Source organism: Oncorhynchus clarkii, chromosome 17 (genome assembly GCF_045791955.1).
Source record: "Oncorhynchus clarkii lewisi isolate Uvic-CL-2024 chromosome 17, UVic_Ocla_1.0, whole genome shotgun sequence".
In the NCBI taxonomy this organism is placed as follows: Eukaryota; Metazoa; Chordata; class Actinopteri; order Salmoniformes; family Salmonidae; genus Oncorhynchus; species Oncorhynchus clarkii.
Genome location: NC_092163.1, coordinates 46,901,585 through 46,914,159, shown reverse-complemented (window position 1 = coordinate 46,914,159; position 12,575 = coordinate 46,901,585). Strand labels below are relative to the sequence as shown.

General features: G+C 42.5%; 1 protein-coding gene across 6 annotated transcripts; it reads right to left on the bottom strand.

Annotated features, from left to right (window-relative positions):
• Positions 1-4,193: 4,193 nt before the first annotated feature.
• On the bottom strand, positions 4,194-12,452 carry LOC139370976 (adiponectin receptor protein 1-like). Of its 6 annotated transcripts, none has more exons than XM_071110921.1 (8): positions 12,271-12,452; positions 11,244-11,429; positions 10,933-11,052; positions 10,428-10,599; positions 7,210-7,396; positions 6,858-7,045; positions 6,255-6,448; positions 4,194-5,928 (listed from the first exon to the last, which is right to left on the bottom strand). In XM_071110921.1, exons 2-8 carry the CDS (start codon positions 11,385-11,387, stop codon positions 5,800-5,802), a joined length of 1,134 nt encoding a protein of 377 aa, XP_070967022.1. In that variant the 5' UTR covers positions 11,388-11,429; positions 12,271-12,452; the 3' UTR covers positions 4,194-5,799. The 6 variants fall into 6 exon arrangements, with proteins under 6 accessions (XP_070967022.1, XP_070967018.1, XP_070967023.1 ...); XM_071110917.1 differs by having other exon boundaries at positions 11,244-11,466; positions 12,271-12,444; XM_071110922.1 differs by having other exon boundaries at positions 11,244-11,426; positions 12,271-12,437.
• Positions 12,453-12,575: the final 123 nt, after the last annotated feature.

Genomic DNA, 12,575 nt, shown 5'->3' with positions numbered 1-12,575 from the left:
TATCAGTACACTCGAAACAATTTAAACAATTGCGAAACTTATTTTAGATCACGTAGCAAATAAGACATTCATTTCTTTGTTGACCTAATTTGACACTCTCTTGTTGACCTTACAAAAACTCCTCGCTTGGTGGGCAAAACAACGAAAGAATCGCCGCCTGCTGGAGGGAGACCTCAGTGGAGACGACCACCTGTGCTAATTAGCTATCTAGCGTGCTCAAACACTTGCTTTCGCTGATATAAAAGATAAGTTCCATATGTTTCAAAAACCGTATCACAAGTGATGATTTCTGAATGTTAAAACAGAGCGTCGGATTGTAGTTCACATGGTCCCACCAGTAAGCGGTGCTTTTAGCTGAGAACCCTTGGGATAAGGCAGAATGCCTTGTTATTGGGCATGTTCGAGTGGATCACTTTTGTGGTGACCAACACCCTTCAAAGTGTGTTGGATTATGGGGATAAAATTGTCCAACTTGAGGCTACATGTCAACCGCATGAAAATACATGTGATCAAAGGTCATGAAGTTTTGACTGCAAGTTTCTGCAGTTACTTTTCACCAACTTCATCCTGCAGCCATCAGCTCTATTGTCTACCAATCATTAGGGTGTTTTTGTTTCACTCACCAGAACGTGACCAAATACATGACTGAAACAGGAACCAACTTTGCCTAGATCATACATACCCACACACACACACACATATATATATATATATATATATATATATATACACACACACACACACACTACCATTCAAAAGTTTGGGGTACCTTAGAAATGTCCTTGTTTTCCATGAAAACATACATGAAATTAGTTGCAAAATGAATAGGAAATACAGTCAAGACGTTGACAAGGTTATAAATATTGATTTTTAATTGAAATAATAGTGCCCTTCAAACAATGCTTTTGTCAAAGAATTCTCAATTTTCAGCAATTACAGCCTTCGTCTGTCAACACTTTTTTCCATTCTTCCACTGTCCAGTGTCTGTGTTCTTTTGCCTATCTTAATATTTTATTTTTATTGGACAGTCTGATATATGGCTTTTTCGTTGCAACTCTGCCTAGAAGGCCAGCATCCCGGAGTCTCCTCTTTACTGTTGACGTTGATAATATTAATAATAATATTTAATGAAGCTGCCAGTTGAGGACTTGTGAGGCGTCTGTTTCTCAAACTAGATACTCTAATGTACTTGTCCTCAAGCTCAGTTGTGCACCGGGGCCTCCCACTCCTCTTTATATTCTGGTTAGAGCCAGCTGTTCTGTGAAGGGAGTAGTACACAGCGTTGTACGAGATCTTCAGTTTCTTGCCAATTTCTCGCATGGAATAGCATTCATTTCTCAGAACTAGAATAGATTGTCAAGATTCAGAAGAAAGTGCTTTGTTTCTGGCCATTTTGAGCCTTATATATATATATATATATATATATATACAGTGCCTTGCGAAAGTATTCGGCCCCATTGAACTTTGCGACCTTTTGCCACATTTCAGGCTTCAAACATAAAGATATAAAACTGTATTTTTTTGTGAATAATCAACAACAAGTGGGACACAATCATGAAGTGGAACGACATTTATTGGATATTTCAAACTTTTTTAACAAATCAAAAACTGAAAAATTGGGTGTGCAAAATTATTCAGCCCCTTTACTTTCAGTGCAGCAAACTCTCTCCAGAAGTTCAGTGAGGATCTCTGAATGATCCAATGTTGACCTAAATGACTAATGATGATAAATACAATCCACCTGTGTGTAATCAAGTCTCCGTATAAATGCACCTGCACTGTGATAGTCTCAGAGGTCCGTTAAAAGCGCAGAGAGCATCATGAAGAACAAGGAACACACCAGGCAGGTCCGAGATACTGTTGTGAAGAAGTTTAAAGCCGGATTTGGATACAAAAATATTTCCCAAGCTTTAAACATCCCAAGGAGCACTGTGCAAGCGATAATATTGAAATGGAAGGAGTATCAGACCACTGCAAATCTACCAAGACCTGGCCGTCCCTCTAAACTTTCAGCTCATACAAGGAGAAGACTGATCAGAGATGCAGCCAAGAGGCCCATGATCACTCTGGATGAACTGCAGAGATCTACAGCTGAGGTGGGAGACTCTGTCCATAGGACAACAATCAGTCGTATATTGCACAAATCTGGCCTTTATGGAAGAGTGGCAAGAAGAAAGCCATTTCTTAAAGATATCCATAAAAAGTGTCGTTTAAAGTTTGCCACAAGCCACCTGGGAGACACACCAAACATGTGGAAGAAGGTGCTCTGGTCAGATGAAACCAACCAATTGAACTTTTGGCAACAATGCAAAACGTTATGTTTGGCGTAAAAGCAACACAGCTGAACACACCATCCCCACTGTCAAACATGGTGGTGGCAGCATCATGGTTTGGGCCTGCTTTTCTTCAGCAGGGACAGGGAAGATGGTTAAAATTGATGGGAAGATGGATGGAGCCAAATACAGGACCATTCTGGAAGAAAACCTGAAGGAGTCTGCAAAAGACCTGAGACTGGGACGGAGATTTGTCTTCCAACAAGACAATGATCCAAAACATAAAGCAAAATCTACAATGGAATGGTTCAAAAATAAACATATCCAGGTGTTAGAATGGCCAAGTCAAAGTCCAGACCTGAATCCAATCGAGAATCTGTGGAAAGAACTGAAAACTGCTGTTCACAAATGCTCTCCATCCAACCTCACTGAGCTCGAGCTGTTTTGCAAGGAGGAATGGGAAAAAATGTCAGTCTCTCGATGTGCAAAACTGATAGAGACATACCCCAAGCGACTTACAGCTGTAATCGCAGCAAAAGGTGGCGCTACAAAGTATTAACTTAAGGGGGCTGAATAATTTTGCACGCCCAATTTTTCAGTTTTTGATTTGTTAAAAAAGTTTGAAATATCCAATAAATGTCGTTCCACTTCATGATTGTGTCCCACTTGTTGTTGATTCTTCACAAAAAAATACAGTTTTATATCTTTATGTTTGAAGCCTGAAATGTGGCAAAAGGTCGCAAAGTTCAAGGGGGCCGAATACTTTCGCAAGGCACTGTATATCTAGTTCTGTCACAGTGGCAGCTCCATTGAGGCAATCTCCATGTTGAAGTAGTCAATTTTCTTCATCATGATTGGCTGATCCCTCCTGATGAACCGGTTGGACATGACTCCAACCAGGTCATCAGGAAGGATCAGCCAAAGATTTGTATAACTAACCCAAGATAGACCGGAGCCTGTCGTTTCAAATGAGAGCAAATTAATCATAGAGGGAAGAACAAGCAAAGAGGTGGGCAGAGACAAGCGTGAGCTAGTGAGATCCTATTGTTACCGATTCTAGTTTTGGAAACAGAATACTGATCAAATGTTTAATGAGAAAATTTGCAGAATGTCAGCCAAAATCCATCTCATTACCATATTTGGTAGTGAGTGGAAAGGCCAGCCAGATGCTTCACATTTATACTTCCAGTGAAATATCTGGCTCATTGTTCTGTGGTTGAACCTCCCTTGACTTCACTCCTCAAATGTCGTCAGTCGGTTGCTTTAGCCTTACCACTCAAACGTCCCCAATGCCTTTTGTTCTCAGAAAGCAAATTCTATGGATGAGATTGTAACTATCAAAAATCCTGTTAAACTGGATGGGCCATATGTCAAGGGTGTGCCTTTCCAAATCATGTCCAATCAATTAAATGTACCACAGGTGGATTCCAATTAAGTTGTAGAAACATCAAGAACAATCAATGGGAACAGGATGCACCTGAGCTCAATTTTGTCTCATAGCAAAGGGTCTGAATACTTGTGTAAATATGGTGTTTTTTATTTTGAATACTTTTCAAAAAACCTGTTTTCGCTTTGTCATTATGGGGTGTGTGTAGAGGGGAAAAAACAATTGAATCCATTTCAGAATAAAGTTGTAACGTAACAATGTTGAAAACGTCAAGGGGTCTGAATACTTTCCGAATGAACTGGAGTAAGAGGGATTCAATTATATGCAACACCCCTGATAAATTATGACTAGTATAGATGTGGACAGACATGAGGCATTAATAAGGTCAGTCTATTAACACGCCAAAGAAATGTACTACATTGAAGCAGCATTAGTAACTCAAATGGCTAAACAAATATTGAAAACAATGTTCATGTATGTGAAAAGTAGTGCAATATCACGATATCAGACAGAAAATGCATGACTCAGTTTGGTTCCCATTAATAAATATTTATTATGTGTTTACATTTCAGGGAAATGTATGATCCATGAACTTGTCTACACAGGATATAACACAAAGTCAAGAATACATAGATTGCTTAGTCTTTGTAATAAAGCCACAAAGTCAGCTTAAAAAAAAAGGTCTTCATAAATAGCAGTTTGAGAACTATTGGAGGTCAAAAGTTTAATAGTGAATTGATATAAGGGGAAAAAAATAAAGGTCCCTATCATATCTGGAGATCCTAATGAAGTTCACTTGACTGCAATATTGGCCCATCTATTGAAAAACTATTTCCATTGGCCTAACATGCGGACTACACCGGCCACACGCGTGCGTATGCTGATTTTGTCCATCCACATTTGATGCAATCACAACAGACGCAGTTGTGCGTTTCTCTACCCCAACCATTAATCCACAGAACTAGAAACTAAGTAGGTTTCCCTTTTTATCTTCCTGATATCCAATAAGGAGGGGACTTTCAGCATCTGGCGCTTCTCAATAGAACCAAGTTCTATTTTAGAGCTGGGCTACGCAGACGCTCATTCACGCGAGCGGTGTGAACAACATGTATTTGTACATTTATTTTGCTACGCTCGCGGCACGCAACGTGGCCGGTGAGGTTTGCATATAAGGCACAGGAATACTAAATGATTATTCATACACACTACACGGTGGACCCTATGCAATGACTTAAAGTTTAAACGGTAATAACATACCTTTAAGGTGCAATAATTTGACCTTAAGAGTTCTGAAATATAGCCTTAAAAAGAAACTCAAGATGAGAAGAGAAAGAGTTAACCTATTCCCAGATTTGCCCATTGTGCGTTGCAAGGTTAGTTTCATACCAGCTATCAATCATACAAGATTGTGTTCAATTGTAAAGGGACATTAGGGGTAAGGGTACCAAGCACCATGTCTTGTAAGAAAGTAATTTAAATTGTTTGCCTTCCAGCTCCATAACCCATACCTGGGTTGGGGTTGACTGTTTAAAAAAAAAAATCAACAGAATCAAATGCCCATAATGAATTGTTGGAATTGCCCATTGTTTTCAATCAGGACTTTTCAATGTTCAATTCATGAATTGAATTTCAAATAATTCCTTGTATTGACAGAATAAATATGGAATGTATTGACCCCAACCCGGACCCATTTTATCACACAAGCCTCCTACAACTTGATGTAGGCAGCTCTGTAGGCCAAGAAAGACACAATTACGATATCTCTATGACTTTGAGGTTCCCTTCCTTCAAGGAAACATGTAATCAATCTGGTCAAAAATCCCCTGTTGTTCTTAATGAGCTAAAGTCAAGCCTAGAGCTTCATTTTGATTTTTAAAAAAGTGGTGCCGCATCGGCGGGATGCCCCTTCATTTAGTTCACTGGCTAAAGATACTTTAATGGGGAGAAAGGAGCCCAAGCAGCGAACCACCACCAGAAAACCAAGTATGACATGAGCAAATCAGGGGAGGAGAAGAAGAGTGGAGAGAAGGAGCTACGGGGGACCATGGCGTGTTCCAGCAGCACTTTATAGGGTAGGGAGGCGGGGGAGGGAGGGGCATCGACCAGGAAATGGCTGAGGGGGCCACAGCTGGGCTGCTCTCAGAGAAGGGTGTCGTCAGTGCAGCCTCCCTCCAGGCCGTAGCGGAACTCCTGCAGGTTGGTGACGCCGTAGAAGTGGATGAAGGCTGCCGCAACCACCAGGACATGGAAGATCTGGTGGGAGTGGAACTGAGGAGAGAGAGAGAGAGGTCAGAGGCAGCGTACCAAATGGCACCATAATTCTCCATTTAGTGCATTGGGACGCAGCCAGAGTATCTCCAAAGGCTCCTCTGGTTGGAGCATGGCGTTTGCATACCTACAGATCTAGGAGTTTGATTACTGCATGGGCCGCATATGCCTACAGAACATGTGAGAACGTAAGTCCCATCACACAAAAACATCTGATAAATGACAATAACATTATCCTTATATAAATGAGGACATAGGGTTAGTTCAGGAGCTAGCTACAAGCCTGTGTTTACATCCCAAATGGAAAAAAAAAGTGCCTGTCTTACCCAGATGTCACATTTGCCGGGGAAGTAGCGCTCAGGGATCCTGGCGGCGTACAGTCCGGCGCCAGTGATGTACATGGCGCCCATCAGGTAGAACCAGCCCATCTGTCCCACAGTGGTGGCCTTGACGAAGCCCTCCTCGATGGTGAAGTGCACTGTGGGGACGATGCCGCTCAGTCCCAGGCCCATGAAGACTCCTGTGGGAGACATTGAGTGGAAAGGTTGGTTGATGGAAGCACTGGGCTGGAGCATTCGTAGTATAGGACGGGGGTCTTCAATATTTTCTTGCCCAGCAACCCATCATATGTTAGCAACCCCCCCCCCCCCTTCCATGTCTTATCAGGTAAATGATATTGACAAGAAGTAAAACATTTTAAAATGAGATTTGGTAGATCGTTCAATTTTTTTGAACTCCCCACATTATAATGCACTGGTAGCCTAATTGCAGGTACTTCTTCAAAGCCTATGTCAGATACTCTAGTTAAAAAAATTATTGTACTATAAAGATAGTAGCATGTTGAATTAATACATTTACATGCATGTCCTTGCTCTGTAGCTACGTCACAGTTCACTCTCTGACAGGCTGGTTAATATGTGGTGCAGCACCTGCTCGGGTGGGCCGGTGCGCGGGCGTGGAGAAGCGCTCCCACTGGGCCACTACGATGGCGGCGATGCCCAGCACACAGACGATGGTGAGGTAGATGAGGCGTGGCTGTGGGGAACAGTAAAACGAGTAGTAGAGCCAGGGCACGAAGGAACCCATGATCAGCAGGGCGATACCTGAGTAGTCAAGCCTAAGGGGAGACAAACAACAACGTGAAGGTTAGATGAGGAATGACGCAGATCCATTTGGATGACACTCGAACATAAGACAATTTCTGAACTGAAACATCACATTTCCTCTCAGAAACACGGTAGTGCTATTCAGAAAACAAACAAAAGTTCCATGCGGCCTTACTTGGAGAAGGTGCGAGACACTTTCTCAGAGTGGCAGTAGACAGTATGAAAGAGCCAGGAGAAGCTGAGGCAGAGCACCGCGCCCAGAAAGAACATCCCAAACACCACCTTCTCCTGCAGAGGTGCCATGAAGTACATGTTGGGCCGCAGAATGGTGTACGTGCCCAGACAAATAAACAGGATCAGCCCTGGGGGTTGGAGAGGTGAGGCCATCATTAGTGGATCAGTAATCATATAGGGCATATCATAACAAATTAACATTAGCGAAAGAACAGGATCTCTATGGGGCATACTGCATAAGGTGGGGGGGCACAATCAAGGCCATTGTATATGGAAATGTTATGTGTAGAGGAGGCACAATACTTCACTATATAGTATAGAGGTCGACCGATTCATCGGAATGGCCAATTAATTAAGGCCGATTTCAAGTTTTCATAACAATCGGAAATCGGTAATTTTGGATGCCGATTTAGCAAAAAAAATGTTTTACACCTTTATTTCATCTTTATTTAACTAGGCAAGTCAGTTAATTAAGAATACATTCTTATTTTCAATGACGGCCTAGGAACGGTGGGTTAACTGCCTTGCTCTGGGGCAGAACGACAGATTTTTACCTTGTCAGCTCAGGGATTCAATCTTGCAACCTTACGGTTAACTAGTCCAACGCTCTAACCACCTGCCTCACGAGGAGCCCACCTGTTACGCGAATGCAGTAAGAAGCCCAGGTAAGTTGCTAGCTAGCATTAAAGTTAATCAATCATAATCACTAGTTATAACTAACTACACATGGTTGATGATAGTTTATCTAGCGTGTCCTGCGTTGCATCTAATCGATGCAGTGCGCATTCGCGGAAAAGGACTGTCGTTGCTCCAACGTGTACCTAACCATAAACACCAATGCCTTTCTTAAAATCAATACACAGAAGTATATATATTTAAAAGAAATCCAGGTTAGCAGGCAATATTAACCAGGTGAAATTGTCACTTCTCTTCGTTCATTGCACACAGAGTCAGGGTATATGCAACAGTTTGAGCAGCCTGGCTCATTGTGAACTAATTTGCCAGAATTTTACGAAATTATGACGTAACATTGATGGTTGTGCGATGTAACAGGAATATTTAGACTGATGGATGCCACCCGTTACATAAAATACGGAACGGTTCCGTATTTCACTGAAAGAATAAATGTTTTGTTTGAGATGATAGTTTCCGGATTCGACCATATTAATGACCTATTTGTGTGTGTTATGTTATAATTAAGTCTATGATTTGATAGAGCAGTCGACCTGAGCGATGGTGGGCACCAGCAGGCTCATAAGCATTCATTCAAACAGCACGTTCGTGCGTTTTGGCAGCTGCTCTTCTGTTTATGAATTCAAGCCTATCAACTCCAGAGATTAGGCTGGTGTAACGATGTGATGTGAAATGGCTAGCTAGTTAGCGGGGTGCACGCTAATAGCGTTTCAAACGTCACTCGCTCTGAGACTTGGAGTAGTTGTTCCCCTTGCTCTGCATGGGTAACGCTGCTTCGAGGGTGGCTGTTGTCGATGTGTTCCTGGTTCGAGCCCAGGTAGGAGCGAGGAGAGGGACGGAAGCTATACTGTTACACTGGCAATACTAAAGTGCCTAGAAGAACATCCAATAGTCAAAGGTATATGAAATACAAATGGTATAGAGAGAAATAGTCCTATAATAACTACAACCTAAAACTTCTTACCTGGGAATATTGAAGAATCATGTTAAAAAAGGAACCACCAGCTTTCATGTGTTCTCATGTTCTGAGCAAGGAACTCAAACGGTAGCTTTTTTTACATGGCACATATTGCACTTTTACTTTCTTCTCCAACACTTTGTTTTTGCATTATTTAAACCAAATTGAACATGTTTCATTATTTATTTGAGGCTAAATTGATTGTTATTATGTATTATATTAAGTTAAAATAAGTGTTAATTCAGAATTGTTGTAATTGTCATTATTACAAATACATAAAAAAAATAATTAAAAAATGATCTACCGATTAATCGGTATCGGCTTTTTTTGTCCTCCAATAATCGGTATCGGCGTTGAAAAATCGTAATAGGTCGACCTCTAATATAGTATGGATAAGTGACGGCACTATACATACATCGCGTAAAAGCAGCACGCTGAACTTCTACTGAATGTGCCCTTGCTGTCAGGAACATGTACTTGACCTGCACAGCAACTTTATAAGCGTTAATATAAGGTTAATATAAGGTTAATGTGAGGATTGGCCAAATGTATGTGGACACCTGCTCGTCGATCATCTCATTCCAAATTCAAGGCCAATAATATGGAGTTTGACCCCCCTTTGCTTCCATAACAGCCTCCACTCTTATGGGAAGGATTTCCACTAGGTGTTGGAACATTGCTGGGGGGGTTGCTTCCATTCAGCCACAACAGCATTAGTGAGGTTGGGTGATGAGGCCCGGCTCGCATTCATCCCAAAGGTGTTCGATGGGGTTGAGGTCAGGACTCTGCGCAGGCCAGTCAAGTTCTTCCACACCGATCTCGACAATCCTTTTCTGTATAGACCTCGCTTTGTGCACCAGGGCATTGTCATGCTGAAACAGGAAAGGGCCTTCCGCAAACTGTTGCCACAAAGTTGGAAGCACAGAATCATCTAGAATGTCATTGTCTTGCTGTAGCGTTAAGATTTCCACTACTCCAGAGTCCAATGGCGGAGAGCTCTACAACACTCCAGCATTGCGCTTGTGATCTTAGGCTTGTGTGCGGCTGCTCGACCATGGAAACTCATTTTATGAAGCTCCTGGCGAACAGTTATTGTGCTGACATTGCTTCCAGAGGCAGTTTGGAAGTCTGTAGTGAGTGTTTCAACCGAAGACAGACGATTTTTATGAACTTCAGCACTCGGCGGTCCCGTTCTGTGAGCTTGTGTGGCCTACCACTTCGCGGCTGAGCTGTTGTTGCTCCTAGACGTTTCCACTTCACAATAACAGCACTTAAAGTTGACCGGGGCAGCTCTTGCAGGGCAGAAATTTGACAAACTATCTTGTTGGAAAGGTAGCATCCTATGATGGTTCCACATTGAAAGTCACTGAGCTCTTCAGTATGGTCAATGTTTGTCTATGGAGATTACATGGCGGTGTACCCAATTTTATAAAATAGCCTGAAACCACTAATTTGAAGAGGTGTCCACATACTTTTGGCCATGTAGTGCATCTCACACACTCACTCACCCAGAAGGTGGGTCCAGATGTTGCCTGTTTCTGTATGGATCCTGAAGATGCTTCCAAAGCAGGCGCGGAAGGAGGGCATTGGGGGCCGGTGTCCATGCAGGAGATAGTCGTTGTCCTTCAGCCACTCCGGCAGGACGTGAAAAGGGATTACCCTCCAACTACCCTTCCACACCTGAAACACAGGGGTATAGGCTACCATGAATGTCTTGTTCATCTCACCAGTCTTATTCTCTCTGTATGAACTTAAGACAGAGCAGCCATGGGGGCTGTTCCAGAAAGCAGGATCAATGAGTTAGCCAGGTAACTGTACCAGAATTTCTGAAATAACTTCATCTTTTCAAGAAATATAGACTTGAAATGGGCATGGTATAATTGACTCGACAACCCATATTCAAGTTTAGCTTTCTAAATGAATCAGGAAATCAAGAGATATATTTGGCTGGTTATGAAAGTTAGCTGGCTAACTTAATGATCCTGGCTTCTGGAACAGCCCAATGATGCCTACTTTGTGCACAAACTCCTCCATCTTCTCCATGGCGTGGTGAGCCTGGAGGGGCAGCGTCAGGACCTCTTCCACCTCTTCGTCATCATCATCCTCATCATCATCAGGCAGAACTGAGGCCCCCTGCAGAAAGTGGAAGGTGATTTAGTTAGGTGAGTAGAGCAGTTGAGTCAGGCTTCATACCAAATTACCCCCTATTCCATATATAGGGCACTACTTTTCACGAGGGCCCATGGGAAACGGATCCATCTTAGAGCACTGTGTAGAGAATAGGGTGCCATTTGGAAAGATAACTTTGTCTCCCCCACGCTCACCTCCGACATCATGCCTTTCCCCCCTGCCTGCCGGCCCGCCTCCTCCAGCAGGGGTCCCAACTCCATCAGCTCTACATCCGGGGACCGGCAGTCCTCCGAGATCCGACAGTCTGCATCGCTCGCAGACCCGTTTCGGCCTGACATAGGGAGACCGCCTGATGACCTGTCCTCTGCCCGTGTATCCTGCTAAAGCCTGGCACTTTCAGTTCTCAGTTGGCCAGTACTGAGGACTCAATAAATCACAATTAAATTTGCCAAATAAATACATTACCTAGCCAGTTACTGTAGCTTTTCACTGAAACAACTCGATTAACTAATTACAACTAACTTCACCTGTGACAATAGCACCTGATGTGGATTTTTGGTAAATCTATATTTCCCCCAGAGAGATTATAATCGCCTGCTCTTGCATTCAGCACGGAGTGTGCAGCTTCCAGTATTACTTTGACAAACATTTTAACACCAGCAACCACGTCTTGTATCATGCTCAGCTATACAGTCGTGAAAATATTAACTCGTTAAATCATCATTTTATAACAGTTTAGACGATATGTTACTCGGCTAAAATGGCAAGACCAAAATTGGTCTTGGTAGACACGAAATGGTAGTTGGTTAGCTAACATTAGCTTGCTAGCTAGCAGCTAATAAACAAAACTGGCAAGACTGTCAGCTGGTCGACTAGCTTTGAACAAAACATCAACACAATAGTATCAGAAGAAACATGGAATTAAATAGCAAGATAACGACGTGACACCCCCAAACTCCTTTATTATTATTTGGCTGACATGATTGCTTACGTACACTGGTAAATTATAGTTTGAGCCCGAAGCTACCGCACGCTAGCTAACTGCCTAGCATTAGCAGGTTAGTGGAACTAGCAAATTAGCGTTCGCATATTCAAAGAAAGCTGGGCACATCTGGCTGTATCAAACCAATACCAAACACCCCGACTATTGCAATTACTGCACCTGCAATAATATTGTTCGTTGTCGTAGTTAACGTTTACATGTTCATTCAACAGACGTACCTTATACTCCAGACGGCAAAAGAAACGTGAACCTGATCCCTTCCGGATTCTTACAAAAACAAACCGAACCTCCGAACAGTCACGAAGCACGACGAATGAAAATTACAAGTTATATTAATGCCAAGCAACTGGTTTACGTTTAACTGGGCCTCATAAACAATGACGCTGCGTCTCCATCTAGTGGTTAAAATTACAATTGTACGACGGTTAAAATGTTTTAGGTTTAACCCCCTATGAATGATATCAAATCAACATAGGCTAAAAATAGTAATGTTCTATTCCCAGGTCATGCACGTGCTTCTGCT